This window comes from Pongo abelii, chromosome 15 (genome assembly GCF_028885655.2).
Source record: "Pongo abelii isolate AG06213 chromosome 15, NHGRI_mPonAbe1-v2.0_pri, whole genome shotgun sequence".
Lineage (NCBI taxonomy): Eukaryota > Metazoa > Chordata > Mammalia > Primates > Hominidae > Pongo > Pongo abelii.
This window is the reverse complement of record NC_072000.2, coordinates 35216182-35244082: the sequence shown is the minus strand read 5'-3', so window position 1 is coordinate 35244082 and position 27901 is coordinate 35216182. Positions and strand designations below refer to the sequence as shown.

At 37.8% G+C, this 27901-nt stretch overlaps 1 protein-coding gene across 4 annotated transcripts in view; it reads right to left on the bottom strand.

Annotated features, from left to right (window-relative positions):
• The window catches only part of NUBPL (NUBP iron-sulfur cluster assembly factor, mitochondrial), a 340279-nt gene that overhangs the window by 306630 nt on the left and 5748 nt on the right, over positions 1 to 27901 (bottom strand). Inside the window, exon 1 of one of the 4 annotated variants that reach the window (XM_054529985.2) lies at positions 17037 to 20475. The exons of the other annotated variants lie outside the window; for them this stretch is intronic. Coding sequence (XP_054385960.2) covers positions 17037 to 17039 — 3 coding nt within the window. The 5' untranslated portion in view covers positions 17040 to 20475. Of the gene's footprint in view, positions 1 to 17036; positions 20476 to 27901 lie in introns of those variants that run through there. 4 annotated transcript variants of the gene reach the window in all.

The following is a 27901-nucleotide window of genomic DNA, read 5'->3' as shown; positions in this document are numbered from 1 at the left end:
GTTCTTCCAACACAATTTATACTAAATAAGATTATAAAGCTTCATGACATGTTCCTTTTATCCATGTCTTCTGCTAATAGAACCCATCAAAACAACATCTTAGAATGTTTCCACCCAATTATTTCTAAATAAGACCTACCTAAAAGTTGTACTTCTACAGAAGCACCCAGCTAAGACTCCCATGATTCCCTGTATATTATATTCAGTTTAATCTCGGACTGGCAGTTGGTGTTTATTCAATTTAGAAATTATTCAAGCCTCTTCTTTCTTCTCTTTCTGCCCAGCTTTATGTCAAGCTGCCAATCATAAGAATTTCAATCTCTTAGTAGAGAAAAATATATGTTTCCAAATTCTATTAGCTAAGATTAAATAAGAATCTGATTGTCAGAAGAGCTAATGGTTAACAAGGTGATAAGAGAACAATTTCCTGCTGTTTATCAAAGGACTGTCTAAATCTTCAAGTTCAATCAGGAAAAAAGAGAAACAAGAGCAGCATAAAGGAAAAAAAAATCACCCGGCTAGTTGGAACACAACCTGAGAGGAGGAGCTCATGAAAAGTACAGAAGAATCCCAAATGATAAAAATATTAATAACTGCTTTCAAAAGAGGTACAAAATAGAAATGGAAGATAAATGGCAGATTTCTTTTTGTTTGTTTTTTCAGACGGTCTTGCTCTGTCGCCCATGCTAGAGTGCAGTAGGGCAATAGGGGCCTTGACCTCCCTGGCTCAAGCAACAATCCTCTCACCTCAGTGTCTTGAGTAACTAGGACTACAGGCACTGGCCACCATGCCTAGCTAATTTTTTTTCATTTTTTGTAGGGACAGGGTTTCACCACGTTGCCCCAGCTGGTCTCAAACTCTGGGGCTCAAGTGATCCTCTTGCCTCGACCTCCCAAAGTGCTGGGATTACAGGTGTAAGCCACCACACCTGGCCAATAATCAATTTCAAATTAAAGACTCTATTTTAGAGTAGGAAGAAACCTAAGAGATCGTCTTAGTCTTCTAATTTTTAGTGATAAAGAAACTAAGGCTCAGAGATAATGCCATTCCCGGGCCTAGGATCCAAGTCTCTCTCCAATGTATCATGAAGCCTAACCACTAATCAACAATCACCAGCCACTTACCATACCTCTTTCAACTCATCTCCTACTCTCCCCTTTTCTAGTCTACTCCATACATATTACCGTCTTGCAGCTTCTTAAACACACAAGGAACACCCCAGACTTAGGAGTTTTGCAGTTGCTATTCCTTCAACCAGAAATCCTATTGCCCCAAGTATCCACCTGGTCTCTTACTCACTTCCTTTAAGTCTTGATTTAAACATAACCGTATAGTAAGGCATTCACTGGCCAGGCTATCTAAAATTGCAACTCCCTTACCACAACACTACACATTTCCTATTCCCCACTCTGCTTTTTCTTTCTTCTTGGTATCTATATTAGTATTCAGCATATTATATACAGTCTAGGTATCTGCAGGGCATTGGTTCCTGGACACCTCCGCCCCCATACCAAAACCCTCACTTTTTTTTTTTTTTTGAGACAGAAGCTCGCTCTGTCGCCCAGGCTGGAGTGCAGTGGCGCAATCTAAGCTCACTGCAAGCTCCGCCTCCCGGGTTCACGCCATTCTCCTGCCTCAGCCTCCCGAGTAACCGGGTCTACAGGCGCCCGCCAGCACACCCGGCTAATTTTTTTGTATATTTAGTAGAGACGGGGTTTCACCGTGTTAGCCAGGATGGTCTCGATCTCCTGACCTTGTGATCCGCCCACCTCAGCCTCCCAAAGTGCTAGAATTACAGGCGTGAGCCACCGCGCCCGGCCAATCCTCAGACTCGTATGTAAAATGGCACAGTATTTGCATATAACCTGTACACATCCTCCCATATACTTTAAATCATCTCTAGATTACTTATAATACCAAATACAATATAAATTTTATGTAAATTGTTATTATACTGTATTTTTATTTGTATTACTTTTTATTGTTGTATTGTTCTTTTTATTGGGTTTTTAAAAATATTTCTGATCCACAGTTGGTTAAATCCACAGATGCGAAACCAGCACATATGGAGTGCAAATGTATTTACCTATTATTTACGATCTCCTCTACTAGAATGTAAATCCCATGAGGGTAAGGATTTTTGCATGCTTTGTTCACTACTATATACCCAGAACCTAGAAGAGTAGGTAGTAACAGAGATTCCCTATTACATCCCAGAAATTCTGATTCATTAGGTCCGGGCTGCCATCCAACAACCTATACATGTAGCACTGCACGGTATAAGATGACCACAATGTGAAAAACAGAAATATAGATAATACAGGAAAGTGAGATGAAAATTTGCTACTAAGCCTTGGGACCAGCAGGATCATAATAACAATAATCTATAGTAATCAACAATAACATTAAAGAGGTCCTTTTTTAAATGATTTTTTTTTAAAAACATAGTAAACATTCTGCCTTATGGGTGAATAATCAATAAATATTGCATGGGACATATACATTAAAAAATTATTCATTGTTTATCTGAAATTCAAATTTGTTATTTGCTAAATCTGACAACCTTACCCTAGCATTTCTCCTCAACAGGGCTGCAAGAATGATTCAGATGAAACATAAGTCAGATTGTGTTATTTACTCTGCTCAAAACCCTTCACTGCCACCACTCCTCCCATTTCATTCCTGTAAAAGCCAAAGTCCTTACAACCATTCACCCCACATAACCCAGTCAGTTCCCCACCCACCTCCTGCCTCCCAAACCTAGTAATTTTCATCACCTATTACTCCATTCCACCTCTTCCTCCAGAAATCACATTGGCCTTATTACTATTGCTTGCATGGTATACTAGGCATGCTCCCACCTATTGGCCTTTTCCCCAGCTCTTCCTTCTCCCTGAGATACGCTTCCCTCAGATAGTCACACAGTCTACTCTCATTTTCTTCTCTTCTCTGCTCAAGTGTCGTCTCTTCAATGGAAACTATCATATTTTAAAATGCAAACCAGCACTAACCCTTAAGCACTACCCCTCCCCCATCTCAGTTGACTTGTATCACCTTCTAACATACTATTTAACTTACTTGGGATGTTTATTATCTATTTACTGTAAGTTCCATAAGGGCAGGAATATCCCCAAGTATTCTGAACAGTAAAAATTAAATATTTGTTGAATAAATGGGTAAGTAAATGAACTAATAAATGAATGAACAAACCTCCATCTGTTATTCTGTAGAATTTCAGTATTGCTTACTATATGATCCCCACAGTCTCTTATAAGCTTTAACATACTATGATTTCAAGAAAGTCTCTCTTCTAATACTTCTACACTAACACTTTAAGTTATAGGACTCGAAATTAAGTAATATTACTATATAATAATTATACAATAATATATAGCTTAAAAATATTCTGGTGTTTAAAAGCGGTCATAAATTTCTTTGCAGTCTATTCCCAACAACCATTTTCTCCCCAGAAAAATCTAATATCATCTTCCTTTTTCTACTGACCTCAACTCCAAAAAAAATCAACTTCATGAAAGAAAATCTATTACAAAGAATGGCTATGTTTCCATGGTGGCTTTATTAAAAAATATGGCTGGGCGCAGTGGCTCATGCCTGTAATCCCAGCACTTTAGGAGGCTGAGGCGGGAGGATCATTTGAGGTCATGAGTTCAAGACCAGCCTGGCCAACACGGTGAGACCCTGTCTCTACTAAAACTACAAAAATTAGCCAGGCGTGGTGGCGGCGCCTGTAATCCTAGCTACTTGGGAGGCTGAGGCAGGAGAATTGCTTGAACCCGGAAGACAGAGGTTGCAGTGAGCAGAGATCGCACCATTGCACTCCAGCCTGGGTGACAGAGTGATAAAGTACATTGTCTAAATCTTTGAAAACTAAAGTCACAACATGGTATGAAAAAGCTAACCAAAAAGAAGAAAATTTTTTATCTGCTTACTAGCAAGATTTAGTACAATAGGGTTTCAAATATAAAAAAGCTGCAAATCTGGGTTTGTTTTTCTTTCCGGAACTGGAGAAGCAACTTCTTCTTTAGCAAGAAAACAGTTGCCTTAAGTGCCACATTTTCATTTAGTAAGGAGGGAAAAGTAAATCAGGAATAAAACACCTAAGATTAAGAGAAGAAAAACTTTAAATCTTGGTCTGTATAATTTTTTTAAAAATAAAAATAACAGGTTTTAATGCCCTTAGTAAGTAAAGTCTTCAAATACAGAGAAAAGTGGAAAGCCTTCTACCACCATGTAGTGCTTATAAAAATGCAGAAGATGCTTACAGACACTGAGCTCTAAAAATCATAGTTATCTGTGATATCAACTAGTCATTTGTCGCCAGAATCAAAGCCTGGGGACCTAGAAACCTAACTAAACAAGAACCTTTCCCCAAACAAATAAAGTACTGCAGCAAAGATGCTGGAAAACTAACATCAATTTCTTAAGAATGTCCTTAACTAAACTGCAATGCAGGGAAGAGTATTTATAATTCTGAGAGCAGCTCTTCTAAAGAAAAGCAATTATAAGATCAGATATGAACACAGCACTTGATCCACCCTTCAGACTCAAAATCAGAGCAGCCCAGCAGCTGGTTTTGAAACCCACAGTTCCATATGCTCTGCTCTCTTCCCCTCAATGACCCTTCCAACACTGCTCCGCTGAGAATTAAAGGCTTTCCCTGTTCCTCAAGGAGATGGGATGGGGGGAAATAATTTCCTGATGGAAAAAAAAATGAGAGAGGAAAAATGAATTAGTGAAAGCCAAGTTAGAAAGAAGGTAAATAATTTTTTTAAAAAAAGGATTGTTCTGCCTCAACCTGGGAGGCAGAGGTTGCAGTGAGCTGAGATCACACCACTGCACTTCCTCCTGGGCAACAGAGTGAGACTCGGACTCAAAAAAAAAAGGATGTTCTGTGAGAAATATTTGGATAAATTCTTATTAGATAGAATCAGACAATGAAATTCAAAGGATGTGGAGTAGTTTTGCCACCTATATGTTATACATAAAGGGAAACTAAGGTAGAATATACTAAATGTAAAATGAGGGTAAGTAAGGCTTGTCATTCTAACTCATAAGCAAATTCAACAACTTCCTTGAACAAAGTAAGGAGAATTAATTACTGACAGCAAGCTGCACTTTACTGAAAGAAATTTTTAAAAGGTAGACCAAAGAGTACTGAGGAGGAAACATCCAGCCAACAGCTTCTTTAGAGCTATTGCTAACAATATTGCTACTGCTTCTAATGGGAAATTTCAAAGCATGTTGTACCTAATGCTATGTGCCTAAAACCATACAGAAAATATGGCAGGGGTGGAGGGGGGAGCAGTTTGGAGATTTTTACCTATCTGAAGATCAGGGTGAATGTGGTGTGTGTGTGCTTGTGGAGGAGGAGGAAGAGCAAACAGGTAAGGAAAAATACCTAATAGAAGATCGGCTTTAGGATCTAATCTAATACACTTTCACCCCTCTATTATACATTTAATTTTTTTAAAAAACAATTTATCTTTCATTTTGTGATGTTAAGTTTCTTATTCTGTACACTGAATTATTCTTATAAAAGACACCATAGAGGTAGACACACAGTTTTCAAATCAATTAATACTATTAATATATATTACAGGTTTTCCATTAGCATAATTGCTTATATTTTCTATAAAATGTATGAAACTTGAGGATTTAGATAACCTACTCAATCACAGATGTCATCTAAATCATGAGTGAAATAAACAGTTGTACTGTATTCACATATAGACATTATTATACAACTCTATCAAATTAAAAATAAAGTTCAAAAACTAATAAAAATTATCAAGGCACCATAATTATTATTACCTAGAAAATCATGCTATAAAAATGTTAGCACCTAAGCCCAGGTAAGCAATATATATGGAATTAATTTCATTTAAATTGTTATTACAATATGACTTTTTTAAATCTGCTACACCTTGATGCAATATTTTAAGGGTCAATAACAGATCTTTTTAAAAATAATAACCTCTTACTCAAAGTTCAAAAACAGTTAATCTATTAATTCCACTGCCAAGTAGTAACAATTTTTTGATAAATGAAAATGTTGCTTAGTACCATATGAATCACATGGGTAATTACTTTTTTTTTTTTTTTTTTTTTTTTGAGACAGAGTCTCACTCTGTCGCCCAGGCTGGAGGGTAGTGGCACGATCTTGGCTCACTGCAACCTCCACCTCCTGGGTTCAAGCAATTCTTCTGCCTCAACCTCCTGAGCAGCTGGGACTACAAGTGCATGCCACCACGCCCTGCTAATTTTTTTTTTTGTATTTTTAGTAGAGACGTGGTGTCACCATACTGACCAGGCTGGTCTCGAACTACTGACCTCTTAATCTGCCCACCTCGGCCTCCCAACGTGCTGGGATTACAGGCATGAGCCACCGCACTCAGCCAGGTGATTACTATTTTTAAGGTTTTCTTTTTTTAAATAACTAACATATTAAAGGCACAGTAGGATGCAGGAAAAAGCAAACTAGTATTTGTATCACTTAATAGATGGGTGATTATGGATAAGTTATTAACCTCATCAAACCTCAATTTTCTTACCTGTAAAGATTAAGAAGATCTACTTTTTAAAATACAATAAAGACATTTTAAGACCAAAAAAAGAGAGAGAGATCTAATTTATAGGATTTTTGTGAAGATTATAGAGCACTGCAAATTTGTGAAACTTAAAGAATAGCTAACAGTACTGCATGCACACAGTACATATACTACTATCTATGTGTCAGGTACTTGCTAAACACATTATATATTTTAACTTATTTAATCCTCATGACAACCCTTTAAGTAGGTATACAATAACCCGCAAGGCACACAAAGGTTAGTAACTTGCCCAAGGTCAGGCAGTTCAAGTGCAGAAAATGGGATAAGAACCCAGGCAACAGGGCTTCAGAGTCTGCAGGTAACACTACAACATGCTGCCTCTTTCCAATACAACAAATTAAGTTAAATTCCTAGCAGAAAGTAGGTACTCAATGTTAGCATCTTTCTCCTTTCTGTGCACCAAGACCTCTTTATGCACGGAAGCAGGAAAAATAAGCATTTACTCTCAGTGGGTATTTATCATACAAAACAACCATCAAAAATAACATTCTAATTATTAACCCAGGCAACTATAAAATCTTTAAAAATAACAAAATGATCCTTAATGTGCACTTATTATTTTTATCTGAATTTATGTTGTCTGTTTTTTGTTTAAGAGCAGGAATCATGTATAGTTTAAGGTTTTACATGAGATCACTGTGAAAAATAGCCTCTAGTAAATATTAAGTAGCATATTTCACAAAAATTAGAGTTTTTGGTATATTAGCCAATTTTTATGTTATATAGATAATAGAGTACAGACATAGCCAAAAAAGCAGTTAAGAAAATAAAGACTCATATGTTCTAGCCTAGAAAATAACAGATAGTAAGCAACAATAGAAGCAATTTATTATATTCTGCTTCTTTTCTTTTTGTTGTAGTTGTATAGAAATTTGTGTTTCTATGCTAAATCAAATGCACATACTTACTGTAAGCTAACACATAATAATAGCCAGAGTTAATGAATGCTCACTACGTGCCAGGCGTTATACTAGTGGCATTACACATAAGATATATCTACATTTCACAAAAGCTCTGTAAAGTAACCATTATCATTATTATTATTCTTACACATTTAGCAGATGAGGGACCTGAGCTCTGACAGATCAAATGCCTGGCCTAAGTTTACACAATAAGTGAAGAGTTGGAATCAAATTCAGATTTGCCTGAATCCATAGCCCAAACTTTTTCTACCAAAAGTACCCAAGCCTAGCCGTGTATCAGAATCACCTGGGCAGCTTGTTAACAAAATTGATGGTCAAATCCCAGACCTAAAAATACCAATTCCCAGAGATTTTGATTTATTTAACAAGCTCCCAGGTGATTTTTATGCAGGAAGTTAGCACCAGTCCTAGGAGTAGCATTTAAAAACCACTGTATTACTTCCAGCTGCCTTCTCTGTTTTCCGTTAGGTTTCATGATTAGAAAGTGAGGTTATAGAGTCCCAAACACTGAGGGTTAGATTCAGGTAAGTGACATTAATAGAGTAAGGACCCAATTCAATTTTAGATTGCAAAATTCATTTTGGAAAATGGCATCACCATTTTTTCATTCATTACCCAAACCTGGATTCAATCTATCTCTTTCTTTGCTTTTTTACAACTAGAGGATATTATCATCTATAGACACTGTTGGTTGCTACCCAACAGTAACTCCTAACCCACCCCTCCTTTTCATAGGCAGAACTCACCTCCCACTGGAAAGGTAGAAAGTGTTAGATTCTCCACATTCCCAGTCTTCCTTGCAGCTAAAAGATGTTCATGAGATCCGATCCTGATCAGTGAAGCTAGAAAATGTCTAGTGAGAGTTTTCTTCCCTTGTAAATAAAAAACAAGGGAACACACTCTTTTTCTTCCTCTTTGCAATTCAGTGGGGCAGCCATCTTGTGACCATAAGAATTAAGCAAAGAGAAATGCAGAAATGCCACTCCACCGCACTACTTCCTAGTTGAGCTACTTTCTGTAGTTCTCATTCCAAATATCTTGTCATTTCTTGCTATGACTTTGCTTCCATAGTTCCTTCAACCTAGAATTATCTTCTGCTATTTTTCTACCTGCCAAAACTACACCTCACCTTCAAATTATTACCTTTGAAGGACTGGAATTAATTTCTCTCTGTTCTCGTATTAATATACTATTTATACCCACAAACTGCTGCACTTGCCACATTCTTCCTTCTATGTAAATAAATATGTATTAATATATCGGTCTTCCTCACAAGGCTGGAGGCTTTATGAGGGTAGCACCATGGGTAAACATAATGTCTAGCACAGATGGTTCTTGGATTGGTTCAACTGAATTTTCCCATAATCACTTAGATATTCTCAACTGTGTTGTTTAGGGGCCAAAGGAAGGACCATTGCTGTTTAAAGGGGAAAAAACCTGCAAAAAAAGTGTTTGCGGGTTTAAGGAAAATTATTTTTCAAATACTTCAAACCTTGTACAACTTAAGATACAAAATATGTTTTAATTGTTAGTTGCTAAATGAGAATCATAATGTTAAGCATTACAAAATGCTGAAAATACTTACTTGTATATGCCAATTCATCTGTACATCTGTAGTCTCTAAGAATTAAAATGACTTCTTAAATTCTATGTCAGCCAGTAAACTTCCCAGCTTCAATGTCATTAACATTTTAGTCCGACAGAAACACAGTCAGGAAATGCAAATCAAACCACAAGATAACCCTTCATAACCATGAGAATGACTATAATCAAAAAGACAGAAAATAAGTATTGGTGAGGATATAGAGAAAATCGAATCCTCACACACTGCGAGTGGGAATGTGAAATGGAACAGAAATATGGACAGCAGCCTGGCAGTTCCTCAAACAGTTAGACAGAGAGTTACCATATGATCACCAATTCCATTGCTAGGTATATATCTAAGAGAACTGAAACATACATACACACGAAAATTTGCACACAAATGTTCATAGCAGCATGAGTCATGATAGCAAAAAAGTAGAAACAACTCCAATGTCCATCGACTGATGAAATCGATAAACAGAATATGGTCTATCCATACAATGGAATATTATTCGGCAATAAAAAGAAATGAAGTACTAAATACACTATAACAAGTTTGTCCATCCCGCAACTTGAGAGCTGCATGTGGCCCAAAACAGCTTTGAATGTGGCCCAACACAAACTCGTAAACTTTCTTAAAGCATTATAAGATTTTTTTGTGATTTTTTTTTAAGTTCATCAACTATTGCTAGTGTTAGTGTATTTTATATGTGGCCCAAGACAATTCTTCTTCCAATGTGGCCCAGGGAAGCCAAAAGATTGGACACCCCTGCACTACAACATGGACGAACCTTGAAAACATGCTGAGTGAAAGAAATCAGTCAGAAAAAGCACATATTTTATGACTCCTGTTGTGGACTGAATATCTGTGTCCCCCAAAATTCGTATGTTGAAATCCTAACTGCCAATGTGAAAGCACTGGGAGGTGGGGCCTTTGGGAGATAATCAGGCCATGAGGGTGGAGGCCTCATGAATGGGATCAGAGTCATTATAAAAGAGACCCCAAAGAGCTCTCTCACTCTCTTTCCACTTAGTGATAATCCAATAAAATGAGAAGGTAATCTGCAAACCAGGAAACAGGCCCTCAACCAGACACTGGATCTGCCAGCACCTTGATCCTGGACTTCTCAGCCTCCAGAACTGTGAGAAATAGTTGTTGTTTAAGCCACACAGTCTACAGTAGTTTGTTACAGTAGCCCAACCTAAGACAATTCCATTTATATGAAATATCCCAAATAGGCAAATCTATAGAGACAGAAAATAGATGAGTAGTTGCCTAGGGCTTGGGTACATGGGGGAATTAAGGAGTGACAGTTCAGGGGTATGGGGTTTCTTTTGGGAGTAATGAAAATGTTCTAAAATTGGTGGTGGTGGATGTAAAACTCTGCGAATATACTAAAAGCCACTGAATTGTACACTTCAAATGGATGAACTGCACAATATGTGAACTACATCTCTAAAACTGTTTTTAAAAAACTGCTGGGGGTCAGGTGCAATGGCTCATGCCTGTAATCCCAGCACTTTGGGAGGCCAAGGTGGGAGGATCACTTGAGCCCAAGAGTTAAAGACCAGCCTTGGCAATATAATAAGACCCCATCTCTACAAAAAATTAAAAAATCAGCCAGGCATGGTGGCACATGCCTGTAGTCCCAGCTTCTTGGGTGACTGAGGTAGGAGAATTGCTTGAGCCTGGGAGGCAGAGGTTAGGTGCCTCCAGCCTAGGCAACAGAGCAAGACCCTGTCAGGAAAAAAAAAAAAAAAAAAGAAAACTGCTGGAACTTCAGTCAATTATGACAATTAGCAAGCCTTAATCAAATACATAGGTTACTTAATATTAGGTAAAACGGTAAAGGCTGAAAAGTATTGTGGTTTTGCATCTTGACCAAAGGATGACTGGAAAAACACAACACATTTGTGAATTTTCATAAGCAAGGGCAATTTTGTATACCAAACTTGAAAATATGCATATTATTTTCAAATGCATTGGGAAAATATATCTAACATCAACTCAGTTGTACAGTCAAGAACCTGCAATAGCAGTCATCCTTGAGCCCTTCCTCTCCACTCCCATATCCAATCCATAACCGAGACCTACCAATTCTACCTCCTTCTCCATTTCCAATGTCAGCACTCCAGTCCAAGATATCACCACGCTCTTTCCTGCTGAGGTTACTGTAATAGCCTAACCTGATCTCCAGTATCCACTCTAACATCCCCTCCATTCTCCATACAACAGCAAACTAATTTTTAAGAAAATCTGACCAGTTTTATACCATGCTTAAAATTGTTCCTATTGCCCTTAGAGATAGGGAGTAATAATGGTTGTAGGAAAGCAGATCTAATTAGTATTACTCACTGGGGGAAGTCGTCTCTCAACCCTCAGATTAGGATCAGTATTCTGTTATCTGCTCTCCTGACAACACGACTTCTTTGTGGCACTTATCACAGATGTAAATAAATAATTAAAACTATCTTATTTACCATTCTATCCAAAATTCCCACCACAGTGTCTAATATATAGCAGGTAGTTAATAAACGTGCTTTACATAAATGCCTTGGGTTCTCTAAATCATAAAACCACATGCTGTGTGATGTAATGGGCTAACCTACCCAACTCTGCAAGAGCTAAAACCAACAGTCACCAAGAGAAACAAGAGAGGTTATCTGCCCCATCCCTGCTACATGAGCCTCAGCAATACCCTCTCTGCCACCTTTGATTTACTGTTGCCTATGTTATATTTCCTGCAGCGTTTCATAAGACATGCATTTAAACAGCTGGCTTCCATCTTCCCTATCTAATCATGTATAAAAATAAAACATCATTTATATTATCACAATCATTTCCAAGGCAAATATGAAAATGTCAGTGCCCTAACTCAAGGACTACAAGGAAAAATAGCAGCCTTGCAGGGAATTTTGTCAGAGGCAGATGTTAGCTACTCAAGTTCCATTTATAGGACATGTTTCCAAGCAAGTCTGTTCTTTCCTGACTTTAATTTTCTCCTTTAAAAATGACATTTGGTAGACTCTCTAAATCTTCAAATTTTCCTTTTTCTTTTGATTAATTGTAACATCCTTTAGTAACATAAAACCAAATCCTTTTTTCTCTATTACAAAACAATTTCTACTATCAGGCTACTTTTGCAAAGATATGATGCTCAAAACATGTATCATTTATAATAAGGAAATTTAAAAGAATTGGTATTCACAAGCTCTGTGGTATGACCATTGTAAAGACAAAACTGGGAGCTAATCAAGCTAAGCAACTCTCATTAAATGGAAAAAAAAATAAGTAATACTAAGATTTCCCTCTGAAAGACTTGGTCAGATGCCTATGAACCACAGCGTCTAGGGAAAGTTCTACTCCAGTATTGCTGCAAACATTCCTCTTGTTCCAAATATTTCCTCCACCCCCATTTCACCCCACAAGAGTGGTCTGATCCTTCTTTTGAAACTTAATCCTTTGGAAAAGAAAAGAGACCAGTAGTCTAACTAAAAAGCCTCTCTGCTGTTAAAGAAAAAAAAAAAAAGTACACAAATTTTCCTCAAAACATCCTTCCCCTGGATAGGTGCCACCCTTAGTCATACACAGCTGGTGTTTGCTCACTAGAATACTCCATTCATAAACAAGCCCCCTTTATCCTATTATCTATTAATTTTATATTTACATATAAATTAATTTTTATATAATTAACCCTATTATCTATGGCATCTACTAATTTTCAAATTGTCCCTACTATGATAAAATTTATATGTGTGACTTTTGAAAATAACCATTCTAGCCAGTACCCAATTCATCCTGACACAAATTTATTTTTTAAATTTCTCAGAGAACTCCTAAAAAACAAGGCTTACCACTATTTCAAGCCAACGAAAGTAAAGGAATTGACTAACAAAATAACAAGCAAATAACTGCTTAAAACTAATGTGCTATATCAATTAAAATATTTAAAAATCAATGCCAACTTTTAAAATTCTATAAATTTAGCAATTTGGGTACATCTTAGAATACATGTATTCCTTTATCACAACTTTAAACTGTATGAGTTAAAAGGCCACTTTCTCAAGTCTACTCTTACTTCTGAGGTAAACTTACCCAGTTTCATAACTTTAAAAACCACCTATATACTATGCTGACACCCAAATTTAAATCTCCAGCCCCAACCTCTCCTCCAAGCCCCGGACTTACTCAACATATCCACCTGGGTGTCTATTAGGCGTTTTACATTTAACATGTGTAAAGGAGAACTGATATTTAACCCCTAACCTCTCCTTCAAGAGTCTTCTCCATCCCAGGAAATTTCAATACTATTCACATAGTTGCTAAAAGCAAAACCAAAGAACCTAAAAAGAAGTGAAATTTGAATATATGCTACAACATGGATGAACCCTGATAACAATTTGCTAAGTGAAATAAGCCAGACATAAAAGGACAAATATTATATGACTCCACTTACACGAGTTGGAACAGTCAAATTTATAGAGACAGAAAGTAGGTTAGTGGTTACTAGGGGCTAGGAACAGGAGAAAATGGGGAATTATTATTTAATGAATAGAGTTTCAGTTTGGAATGATAAGAAAGTTCTGGGGATGAATAGTGAGGATGGTTACACAATGTTAATGTACTTAAGGCCACTGAATTGCACACTTTAAAATCATTAAAATGGTCAGTTTTATATTATGCATATTTCACTATACCAAAAAAAAAAAAAAAAAAGAACCATCTCTTTCCTTCACCATCCACATCCAATTCATCAGCAAGTCCTCCTGGCTCTATCTTCAAAATATCTTTGGAACCTGTGTACTTATCACTACCTCTACCACTGTAGTCCAAGCTATCAACTTTAGCTTACACACTGGCACTAGCTACTAGCTAGTCGTCTTGTTCTATTTTTATTCTCCTATACTCTATTCTCTGCATTACAGCCAGATCCTTTTAAGGAGTAAATTAGACTGTCACTGCCCTGGTGAAAAACCCACTACATTGTACACAGAAAAAAATCCAAATTTCTACGATGGCTTATGAGGCTTTGCATGACATGCCTCTATCTACCTTTCCCCTAGTCCACTCTAATCACATGGACCTTCTTCCTGTTTATTCTGTTCATGAGGCTTTCCTCCCATTTATAAAAACACTTCAAATAACCCAAGTTGATTCTACCTCAGGGCTTTTGCTCTTCCTGTGGCCCAATTACTCAATTCATTCAGATGTCTGCTCAAATGTCATGTCTTCAGAGATCTCCTCCCTGACATCCGTATCTAAAATTGCACCTCCTATCACTTTCTTTTTATTTTAGTTTTTATATTTTAGAGATGGGGGTCTCACTCTGTTGCCCAGGCTGTAGCACAGTGGTGTGTCTCATAGCTCACTGCAGCCTCGAACTCCTGGGCTCAAGGGATCTGCCTCAGCCTTCTAAGTAGCTGGGACTACAGCTATATGCCACCATGCCCAGCTACTTGTTATTGTAGAAAAGGGGATCTCACTATGTTGCTCAAGCTGGTCTCAAAGTCCAGGCCTGAAGTAATTCTCCCAGTTCAGCCTCCTAAGTTGCTGGGATTAAAGGCGTGAGCCACAGCACCCAGACCTCCCATCGCTTTCTACATCCTTACACTTTTTTATTATTTTTTGTTACCATTATAACCACCTAAAAGTATATGTTTATTATGTCTCTTCCAATACACTGTAAACTCCTTAAGAACAGAAACTTACACATTTTACCACTATATCTCTAGGACTAAAAAGAGCGCACAGCACATGTGAAGTACTCAGTAAAATCTTGAATTAATTAATAAAATTATCCTTATTTGTAGAAGCACTGAGTATTATATCCTTGATTTTCATTTCATATAAATAGCCTTTATTGGACATTAAAGGAAAGCATGTTACTTGAAACAACCAAGAGGCAAGCCTCAATCATCTTAAGTTCCCATTTTGCCTTTTCAATCAGGGTCAGACCTTGAAAACGGAACAAATCCTTCACAATGTAATCAGTGTGGCTCACAACCCAAACCTCTATCAATAGGAATTTCGCCTCAATTTTTTAAATTAACTAATTAAGAAACATTCTTCTATCAGCACCAGGTAACACCCTAGATATTAATAGTTTCTGCTGAGATCTTCCTTCTCTGTGCCCCACTAAGGGAACAGGAAGGACTGCCAAAATATGGACATCTAAAGATTACCATAAGACTTCTTTTCTCTAGCTTTAGCTACGGACTGGTCATTTTGGAAAATGTGCTATGAGATGTCTGCAAAATCAGAATAATTAATGCTTTAATTGCTCACAGATGCTTTTAATTTTTATGTCTGACACTACCACTGAAACCACGTTTCACTTGGCAATGACATACTAAAATACTACCCATGTCTTAATTTCTATGACAAGTTCCTTTCCATCACTAAGTAGGTAAATGGAAAATTAGCATTTGTTATTCTGTTGCATATATCAGCTTGGGGGCTAACAGACAACATCAGAAACCAGTGGAATTATGCCTATCCAGAATGATAGTTTTCATTAACGTTTCTTGGCCAGGATACCCTTCAGCTGCACACAATGTTTTAAATAGCCTAATAGAAATATGATACAGATATCCTTTTCCTCCTTAAGTAAGCTGTATTTTTAATCATTTTTAAAGAAAAAGCATATGTGGAGAACAGGATTAGACACATTGGTCATCCTTTGTTTAAGCCACCCCAAATAGCCCAAAGGACAACTAGAGCCTTCATCAGTTTCCATGGTGACTAGCAAAGGGCCCCATCACACTCCAGATAACATTCCAGCACAAATTTGAGAGCAAAGGCTTTTCTAGGGTTTGGAGAAGGCTTATGCTTCCTTATCTACTCAGAAAAAAGTGAAACAGCAACCCTATAGCCATGCAGGGAACCTAGACTTCCTTCAAAGACTACCTGAGTACTTTCCTTCCTTAATTCAAGAATGTTACATTGTTTAAGAGCCACAGGCAGTAATCTAACTTGTCAGTTATTGCTCTGAGAAAATCCTAGCTTGTTATCTGTCCTGACAGTAATAAAATCATCTTTTAAAGCAACAGTAGGATACAGTTCTTCCTCCCAACTCAACTGAAAAATCGGGGTTGTACTTTATCACTCACTGAAGTACAACAAGCTGCCCGCTCTCTTTAAGTGGCCAGTTAAGATTTTTACAGAAGTACAAAGAAGACTTATATCCTTTTGGAAGACGAGAGAGAGACTTTCTGAAGAAGCTTCTTCAGCAATCCATTTTCTGTAAAATTAGTTGATGTGGTTAATTTGGCAAAGCATTTGAGAGATGAAGGAGAAAGCAAGAACATGGTGAGAGTTTCAAGCTTATAATGAGTTTTGTCTTATTACATCAGCAACACATAAAGGCTCTTTAAAAGTGTTTTCCCTTTCATCTGAACGCTCATTGACCCATTTCTGCACAGCGGTGCTGACCCAAGCCCTTTCACATAGTGCAATTGCCAAAAGTGAACCATCACACATTCCTGACCGGAAAGAAACAGGCTGGAACGAAATCTGTCATGTGAAATATTTCACAGCCAAAATTAAAGCTTTAAAATGCCACAACCGAAAACAAAACTGTTCTGATTTCAATTCTCAGAGCCTTTAATCTTACCAAAGCTTGTTTTAAATCCAATACTTGCCCACTTTCCTAAATTTTCTGGCACATTAGAATAAGATTTCAAACAAGTTTTTTGGTTTTTGCTGTATATGTTTTAACTGAAATAAAAATGTTGAAGCACAAGATATAAACTCCCTTACCTAAAACCTTCTCTAAATATAGTTCTCCCAAGTCAAAATGATTCCCTGGTAATATTATGGACATTTTAGAAAACGCAGTAACGCATTCAAAACTTTGGAGAATTCTGCCAAAGTGTAATCTGTTTTCAATCACTTACCATTTACTGAGTACATAACAACGGGCCAGGCAATAGTGGCAGACGATTTAAGACGCTGTCCCTGACCTTGTGAAAGTCATGGTCACTCTAATGGCATGAGATAAACATATGAACCAATAGAGGAGGAAATGACATTACTTGAAACCACTAAGGCGGCTCCACAGAGGAAGTGACATCCAATCCAACACCTGAAGGATGATAGGAGCTGGGCAAAGAAGGCAAGGAAGACAGTCAGTGTAAAGGAGCAGTGCCAACAAAATCAAGTACAGAGTGCAAAATTAGGCAGAATCCAACCCTTAAGAACTAAGCCAAGCAGCCAGGCGTGGTGGCCCATGCCTGTAATCCCAGCACTTTGGGAGGCCGAGGTGGGTGGATCATGAGGTCAGGAGTTCGAGACCAGCCTGGCCAACATGGCAAAACTCGTCTCTACTAAAAAATAAAAAAATTAGCTGGGCGTGGTGGCTGGCGCCTGTAACCCTAGCTATTTGGGAAGCTGAGGCAGGGGAATCGCTTGAAACTGGGAGGTGGAGGTTGCAGTGAGCCAAGATCAGGACACTGCACTCTAGCCTGGGCCACAAAGTGAGACTCCATCTCAAAAAAACAAACAAACAAACAAACAAACCAAGCCAAGCAATCTCAGCAGAGGCTTGTAGGCCATAAGAACTACCCTACAATCAATATGAAGAATGATTATTTAATTCAAGGTGGATGAGATTAAACAGACCAATTAAGAGGTTATGGAAAACTCTCAAGTGAAAGATGATAAAATTCTTAGCTAGGTTCACGACAGTGGAGAGAAAGAGATACTTCTCAAATAAAAAACCACTTAGTGACTGATACATAGAAGTAGAGTGGGTGAGATGAAAGAGATGAAAGACAAGGATGATGCTAAGGTTTCAAGGCTTTTGATACCCCTCCCATCAAAAGGGAGGTCTGTCTCCTCCCCTTGAATGTGGGAAGGCACATAACTACTTCAACCACTAATCCAGCCTGACTACCAAGGCAAGGTCACAAAAAGCCATACAACTTCCTCCTTATTCACTGGGACACTAACTTTTAGAGCTCTCAGCCACCAAGTAAGTCCAATTACACTGAGGCTGCCATGCTGAGGAAGGCCATGCAACATGGAACAGCCATGCAAAAGCACTGCAATCAACAATCCTACCTGAACTAAGCCTTCATGTCGTTTCAGGGCAGCTACCAAACTTGTGAGTGAAAAGCTACTCCAGATAAGTTACCAATGAAAAGTCCATTTTTCACATGGAATAGGAAGCAAGACCATGTGCTAGGAATAAGGAAACTGGAATTGGATAGAGGACCTGATAAAAGTGGGAACGATTTAGAAGAGCATCTGTGGAAAATGACAAGAAGACTGCAGATAGTTAAGGAATCATCAAGCCATGTAGAGAGCCTGCAGCAAACTGGAAACAACAATCTCCCAAATAGTCTCTAGGCTATACATTAACTAAGATAAAGCTAGACCTAGTACTGCATACCTGTAATCCCAGTACTTTGTGAGGCTAAGGCAGGAAGATGACTTAAGCCCAAGAGTTTCAGACCAGCCTGGGCAACATAGTGAGATCCTGTCTCTGCCAAAAATAAAAAATTAGCCAGGCATGGTGGCACATACCTATAGTCCCAGCTACTCAGGAGGCTGAACCAGGAGGATTGCTAGAGCCCAAGGGTTCAAGGCTGCAGTGAGCTATAATCATGCCACTACACTCCAGCCTGGCCAACAGAGCAAGACACTGTCTCTAAAAATAAATGAAGAAAAGGACAAGGGCAGGGCTCTTTCCATTTTGTATCCCCCATGCCAATCAGAGCACCTAAGAGATGACAGGCCCTTAGCAAGCATTTGGTAAATGAATGTATGAAAGTGTGTGTAGATGTCACAATTATCAAATATTCATGAGAAAATTAAACAATTATAATGACTATTTCCATTTCTTATCCTGAAAATATTCTTAGTTTTCGTAAACAGTTTTGCTTTATAATTACAAATAGTTTCTGAGCCCCTCTCTCAGTGAACATGAAATGTGTGAATTCAAATGCACTTATAAATATAAAACACATTTCTTACCAAGAATTGCCTTTGAATTGACAAGCAAAAAGCAAAAAATAATGATTTTGCAATTGTTCCTTCTGAATCTGACCTTTTGCCCTAGTTTCTGCTCTAGCTTTAAAATAACTATACTTTAAACAAAAATAGCATACTTTTCCTCCAAAATGGCAAACCACAATACTGAAACACAATTTTTTTCATAAGAAATGTTATGTATTGTATTTACTTCCAAGCTATAATAAAAGCATTAAGAATTGGTTAATTTAATATAGCATAATCCCTTTACAACACATGTATTAAAGAAAAGATGAGCCCCCAACCTTGTAAACTTGAACTAAGTAGTATTCATCAGGATTTCCCATATGTAATTGTGAGAAACATATTTTCATCCATATTTACTCCAAATTCACATAAATAACATTCCAGATTATAATAACATGGAGCTAATAAGAACAACTCTTATTAGCATTTACTGTATGCCAGGCACCGTGCTAAGTGCTTTACATGAGTTATTTCTTTTAATACTCACAACTTTATTAGGTAGGTACAGGCAAAAGTCGCAGAGTTTGCAAGAGGCAGAGCCAGAATCAAGCCCAGGTGTATCTCACACCAAAATGCTGGACTATTAGCTACTATATACATATTTATTAATGAAGAAAATCATAGTGTTATAAGTGGTGATACAAAATATATTCTGACTTAAGACTGTTGAACCTTTCAAAAATCAAAACCTAAATCTTGAATTACAATTTCTTAGTTTCTTCTGATATGATCACAGACCTTTAAAGGGCTAAAGATAACCTTAATTATGTTTAAAGAACCACTCATAATAATTTGTGGGAAAAAAAGCAGTACATCTAGGAAGAATAAGTGTTAAGACATTATGTGATCATGAGAAAAAAATAAATACTTTGAGATAAACGTCAATGAAAAAGAAATAACAGAAGAAACATAAACTCTTTGAAGATAAGACTGCTTTCTTTCCCATCTTTAAGTCCAATTACAATTCTGGTTAATGATTCCTTGTAGCAATGGAAAATAAGTAAAAATGTAAAATAAGTTTTGCTAAAAGAATCAAGTAGGCCGGCCAGGCGCAGCAGCTCACTCTCGTAATCCCAGCACTTTGAGAGGCCGAGGCAGGCGGATCACCTGAGGTCAGGAGTTCAAGACCAGCCTGGCCAAGATGGTGAAACCCCATCTCAATAAAAATACAAATATTAGCCGGCATGTGCCTGTAATCCCAGCTACTCAGAAGGCTGAGGCAGAAGAAACGCTTGAACCCGGGAGGCAAAGGTTGCAGTGAGCCAAGACCAGGCCACTGCACTCCAGCCTGGGCAACAGAATGAGACTCCGTCTCTCAAAAAAAAAAAAAAAGAAAGAAAGAATCGAGTAGGCCAGGCGCAGTGGCTTACACCTGTAATCCCAGCACTTTGGGAGGCCGAGGAGGGCAGATCTCTTGAGATCAGGAGTTCAAGACCAGCCTGGCAAACATGGCAAAAGCTTGTCTCTAAAAAACTACAAAAAATTAACTGAACATGGTGGCACACACCTGTACTCCCAGCTACTCAGGAGGCTGAGGCACGAGAATCCCCTGAACCCGGGAGACAGAGGTGACAGTGAGCCGAGATCGTACCACTTGCACTCCAGCCTGGGCGACAGAGTAAGACTCTGTCTCAAATTAAAAAAAAAAAAAATTTGAGTACATAAGATGTGCACTGATTTATTTTGCAATATTACTTACAAAAAGCTTTTATTTAGCTAGCAATACTAAAAATTTATTTCAAACTTATGATAGGTCAGCCACTGTGCTAAGCACTTCATATACATTATCTCAGATTTTAATTACTTCATTTGCTCAGTGAAAAAAAAGCATAATATGTATTGAACAAACTATAGACACTTTATCCAACACTTGGAATTTGCTGTGTATATTTTATTTATTTATTTACTCACTCATTCATTCATTTGTGGCCACTCTTCACTTAACATGCTCCACAGTAACTACCAACATTTATCAAGAACCTACTATGTTCCATTACTGGACAAGGCACCAAGGATAAAAAAAGGAATAAAACCAAAATTATTGTCCCCTAAATATTCACAGACTAGCAGAGGAGATAGTAAACAAATTTTATACAATAATACAGGAAGTGTTCATCCTTTCCTCAAGGCACCACAGCAGAGAAAATAGAGAACAAGAATAACCTAATGCTGGAATAATAGTAAAAGAAGTCACCACAGAAGATCCACAGTATGGATCCAAATAAAGCAGTGGCATTAAGGAATGAAATAAGAGGACACAGACTATAAAACTTTAAGTGGCAGAAGCAGCAGGAACAGGTAATTGATTTGGGAATGGAAGATAACTGTATGATTCTTTCAGCTATATTCCACCAAAAAAACATAGATAGGTAGACAGACTTCCATGAGAAAAAGACAGTCACAGGGATGAAGAGTTTGGTTTTACACATGCTGAGTCTGAAATGCTTATAAAGCATTGAAATAGACATCTACCATAGAAAACCAGACAGACCAGACTGGTACCCAGGAGAGATATGCAGGCTGGTGATGCATTTGGAGTAAAGGCACATGAGTAGTAACCAGAGCAGTGGGAAAAGCTGAGATCACCAGGTAGAATATAAAATGAGAAGAGGGCCAAGTAGAATCATGGAATACAGACATACACCCCATAACAACAGTTCAGTCAACAATGGACTGCATATACAACAGTGGTGACATAAGATTATAATGGAGCTAAAAGATTCCCATTGCCTAGTGACGGCACAGCCATCATAACATCACAGCACAACACATGATTCACGTGTTCATGGTGATGTTGGTGTAAACAAACCTACTGTGCTGCTACTTGTACAAAAGTGTACATTAATGCCCTAGGCCTTCACATTCACTCACCACTCACTGACTCACCCAGAGCAACTATCAGTCCTGCAAGCTCTAATCATGGTAAGTACCCTATGCAGGGGTACCATTTTTTATCTTTTATACTGTATTTTTACTGTACCTTTTCTTTATTTAGATACATAAATACTTACCATTGTGTTACAAACGTCTACAGTATTCAGTACAGCAACATGCTATACAGGTTTGTAGCCTAGGACAAATAGGTTATACCATATAGCTTAGGTATACAGTAGGCTACACTATCTAGCTTTGTTTAAGTACACTCTATGCAATTCATACAAAAATGAAGGCGCCTAATGATGCATTTCTGAGAAGGTATCCCCATCATAGAGTAAAGCATGACCATACGTCATCTTTTAAGAAGCAGGAAAAGAACTGTGTGTAGGCCACTAAGTCGCAACAAACGCCTCCATCCCATACCACTTCTCACAAAAAATAAAGTAAAACGAAACTTTACACTTAATACTTCCAAATCTGCCTGTGCAATCACACATATAGCAAACATTTACCATGTATTTCCTAAGTCATAAGGCATTGCGCTAGCTGCTAAGGGTAGCCAAGAATAAAGACAACCTAGTTCTTAATCATAAGAATCTAGCTAGGCCGGGCGTGGTGGCTCATGCCGGTAATCCCAGCACTTTGGGAGGCCGAAGCAGGTGGATCATGAGGTCAGGAGATTGAGACCATCCTGGCTAACACAGTGAAACCCTGTCTCTACTAAAAACACAAAAATTTAGATGGGTGTAGTAGCGGGTACCTGTAGTCCCAGCTACTCGGGAGGCTGAGGCAGGAGAATGGCGTGAGCCCGGGAGGCGGAGCTTGCAGTGAGCCAAGATTGCACCACTGTACTCCAGCCTGGGTAACAGAGCACGACTCCAACTCAAAAAAAAAAAAAAAAAAGATTCTAGCTAAAATAGGAGCAATACACCAAGTATGTTAAGAGCACAGGATCTAGGTTGGCATTCGAACCTTAGCTCTGCCATTTACTTTCTGGGTGACTTGAGGCAAATTACTTAACCTATAGGAGTTTCCGCTTCCTCAACTACAGTGGGGATCACAATAGTACTTATTCCCATAACGTTGCTGTGAAGAGTAAATGAACTAAGAACCATGTCATGAAGATTAAAATAGTCCATGGAAAGCACATATAACAGTGCTTGACACATAATGAATGCTCCATGAAAGCTAGTTATTTCCTATTATAAAAATTATCAGAATGGCTGCATGAGTGCAATAATAATACAAATCAACAGTGTTACTGGATTTCAAAAGATGAAGAAAGGGCCAGGCTGGGCACAGTGGCTCACGCCTGTAATCCCAGCACTTTGGGAGGCCGAGGTGGGCAGATCACCTGAGGTCAGGAGTTCGAGACCAGCCTGGCCAACGTGATGAAACCCCGTCTCTACAAAAAATACAAAAATTAGCCAGGCATGGTGGTGCTTGCCTGTAATCCCAGCTACTTGGGAGGCTGAGGCAGGAGAATCACTTGAACCCAGGAGGCGGAGGTTGCAGTGAGCCGAGATCACGCCACTGCACTCCAGCCTGGGCAACAGACTGAGAGAAAAAAAAAAAAAAAGACACTCACTTGGCAGGAATTCAGAGAACACTTCAATGAGCTGCTGAGCTGCCCTTCTGAGCAAGGCTAGCTCATACAGTGCCTTTGTGTGAATTACAAAGCAGCCCATGGGTGCACATCTTTTTTTTGACAGATCATAAACAAGAGAACAAGAGGTGCACATCAAGAGGAGGGTAGCCTGCATTTCCATCATCACTCAATCCCCTTAACAAGCATCCTTATGCAGGATATAACCAGCACAGCCATATAAGGAAGCCTGAAAGATAGGACACATAAAGCTGGTGAAAGATAACACAAACATTCCAGTAGACAAGTAGAAGAATGACTGTAAGCTATCAAGAATCGTATATCCAGCCTAGACTGGCTTTGGCAAGTAACCCAGATTAGCTAGAGCATAGAAGCCATTTAGAAGAATAGCTAAAGATAAACCCAGAAAGGTAGATTGAAGCCAGATGGCAGAGGATATTGAATATCAGCAAAAGCATCCAGCTATGACTCTGAGCAAGGGAGTAACGTGATTTCAATAGTGAGAGAAGTCTGGCATTATGTACTAGAAGGATTTAACTAAGTACGGGCAGGTAAAAGGTCATTGCAGTGGGGTGCTAGTCTATGAGCTCCTCAAAGGCAGGGATTCTGTGTCTCATTCCTTTTTGTATCTTCAGAACTAACACAGCACTTGGGACACAGTAGGCACTCTATAATTGTTTGAGGTATAAATGAATGAATGACCAAAAAGTAGCATGTGCCTTAATTAAAACAGGAACAGTGGAAATAGAACAATACATACTAGAAAAATATTGTAGAGATAGAAAAAGGAATATTTGCTTGCTAATGAAATGTGGCAAGGATATTAGGGGAGAATCAATAAAGACTGTAAAACTGATAAATACTATGTGGATTGCATTACAGGTTTCTGTGAGAATCAAATATAATTATGTTCACGAAAATGCTCTACTTAAAACAATACTGCTTTACTCTGGAATAAAAGCTACTCATCTTGGGCAGATTTACTACTATATTTGACACTGAATATATCTCATCATTTTAAAACATTTGTCTTCCTTTTGTCTTCATCAGATTATAAAACCTTTAAGAGTACACTGGTGTCTGCTCTGTTATGAAGCAATATTAATAAAACCTTATTAAATGTTGCTTTAATTAAACTTTCTCACAAAAGAAACTATTAAACCAATTTCAACTATATACCAAAAAAAATAGACACATACACACAGACATACACTTATATAAAAATACAACATATTTATATATACGAAACACTTGTGAATGTAATCTCAGCAGGCTATAAGCTTCCATAGTATATGTTTATTTTTCTTTACTTTCTGCCGGTGTCTGGCAATGAGTGTTAGAGGTGCTCAATAAATGTTTGTTGAACTAAAATGAACTGAAATGAACTGACTTAGGAATCTCACAGAGCTTGTCAATGGTTTCTGATGGTCTTTAAGTTTCCCTCTCCCAGTCTCAGTGCTCTTCCATACTGTGCATCAAATTTATGCCGTAAAAGAATGAGATCCATAATAAGGATGTTTTTAAGAAAGAGAAAAAAGAAAAATCAAAAAATAAGATTGTCAATATATAAGATCAGTGGGTACCATTAAGGTCTAACAACTGGCTTGGGGTAGTGGGCATGATTTTCAGTGTTTGCCAATTTCCATGGTTTAAATATTCCCATCATAGGCCTATTTCAAGCTAACAACATGATATGAGTTGGTTTGCAAAATTCACTGAAAATTTAACAATCAGCTGTCACAAGCCAGTATGCACTGGCTCAGGCACACCATGGGTTGCAATATTTATATGCATGGTACACATGATCCCCAAATTTTGCTCTGCAATACTACCCATCCACATCCTCAAAGGAAAGTACAAAAGGCAAGGAAAAAGCAGGAAAAATCTACACCCTATTCCTATAATGCTTTTAAAACCTCAATGCAGGACAGGCATGGTGGCTCACACCTGTAACTCCAGCACTTTGGGAGGCAGAAGTGGGTGGATCACTTGAGGTCAGGAGTTTCAGACCAGGCTGACCAATATGGTGAAACCCCATCTCTACTAAAAATACAAAAATTAGCTGGGTGTTGTGGCGGGCACCTGTAATCCCAGCTGCTCAGGAGGCTGAGGCATGAGAATCACTTGAACCCAGGAGGCAGAGGTTGCAGTGAGCTGAGATCACACCACTGCATTCCATCCTGGGCAACAGATCGAGATCTTAAAAAAAAAAACAAAAAAAAAACACCTCAATCTACAAGGTAGAGGTAGTCTTCTTTTGAACTGGGCATATGGTCCAGCCCAGAAATTCCTTTAGCCTAAACCAGTGACATTCAAACTTTTCTGATCATGTACCCCAATCAGTTTTTTAAAAGGTATTTGGGCATACATCCTCAATATGTTAATATATTTGTTTATACATTATATTAGAGCTACTATACTAATACCATATATAAGGTATATACAAACAAATATTAAGATAAAAATTAATTCAAATAGAAAAGAAAAATGTTCTGCCCACATCCCAATGGACTGTCTTGCAAATCTCCCCAGGGCTTACACAATCCACTTCAGATATTACTAAGTACAACATGAAAAGTAAAATGAATAGCTTCCTGGACCTGTTTCCCCTAGGCCTACAACCTTATCTTATTAGATCTTGCCACTCCATGAAATATCTTGCTTTTATTATTATTTTGACATCACTCTAGTATATCAACTTTGGAAACAAAAGACATCATTCTATTTATAGCATTCTATTTTTAGTAGCAGCATTTCAATTTACAAAATATAGTAATTCTCAATCACTGAAGATGTCAAATCCTAGAAAACGTAGCATTCCTGAGTGTGATGTTAATATCATCCTCAAACAGTTGTTGGCCAAAGATTCATTTGATGAATCCAATTTTTCTGAAATAGACAATTCTGATGATTCAGACAATTCTAATGTTAGTTCTGTTTAGAAATAACTCCAAGAAGAGTTTTTATATTTTATTTTCACATTGAAAATCAGTCAGATTTGGTTCAGCCTCAAAGAGCGTGTTTATGTAAAGTTAAATGAGCGCTGACAGCGAGCTGTACTTTTTTTTTCTAAACAGGAAATGAGTTAACTTTTTTTTCATCCTTTGATCCCTTATTACATAGTTACTTCACATTATCTGTAAGACTCAAAGCTTTGGCTGCAATGATAACCAAATTAAAAGAGGTTCACACCTACAATTTAGCTACCTTCCCATCCATTGAATTTTCCGTTTCCTTCCTTAAGGAAGACAGGGTCCTTTTTCTAGGGTAACTAAGTGCTGTCATTAAAATTACTAGGAATAAAACCATATTCCTGGCTCTTATCTCAATACGGTTGCCTAAACATATATGTTTATCTCCCTTCTCTTCCAAATTCCATTGAAATGACAAGGAAACAAAATAGTCTAAAACTAAATAAAACCATAACCACACTAGAAAACAAAAGAGGGTGACATTAGCAGATTAGAAGCGAAAAATTCTAGATCCATGGTTCTTAACTTTGGCATGCATCAAAATCGCCTAGGGGGTTGGTTAAAACACAGAATGCAGATCTCTATCCCCAGGGTTTCTGATTCAGTAAGTCTAGGGTAGGGCTTAAGATTTTACATGTCTAACAAGTTCCCAGGTAAAGCTGATTCTGCTGGTCAACAGCCACATGACAAGAACCATCCTAAGTAAGTAGAGGTCACTAAGAAAAACACTTTTTATTAATTCCAATTAGCATCCTCGGAGAGATTCAAGAGAATAGTACAACCCTTTTTTTTTTTTTTTTTTTTTTTGGAACAGCAAGTGGAAAATAAGAAATAGTTCTGGAAAATTGGAAAAAAATATAATTTCCAAATGAAAAACAAAATCAGAAGAACCTAATAACAACTAAAGTCCAATACAGCAATGTGAAAAATGTCAAAGACATCTTTCAAAACACAGAGCAAAAGACAAAGAGATCAAAATATGACAGAAAAATTAACAAGCATAAAGGTCAGTATCTACCTAATAGGTTTCTGGAGACAGAACAAACACATCACAAAACATAATCAATGAGCAGAAGAAATTTTTCCTATGCTGAAAAATACTCAAAGCTTGATATTGCAGGGCCAAATCCCACGCAGGTTAAGCCAATAACTAGATGCATGTTTGTGGCAGTTTTAAATGTAAAAGACATAAAGAAAACCTAAACTCTTTGAGAGGGAAAACACTTGTTATTACAAAAGAATATGAATCAGACTATCATCAGACATTTCATTAGCATGCTAGAAGAAAACGGTATGTTGTTTTCAA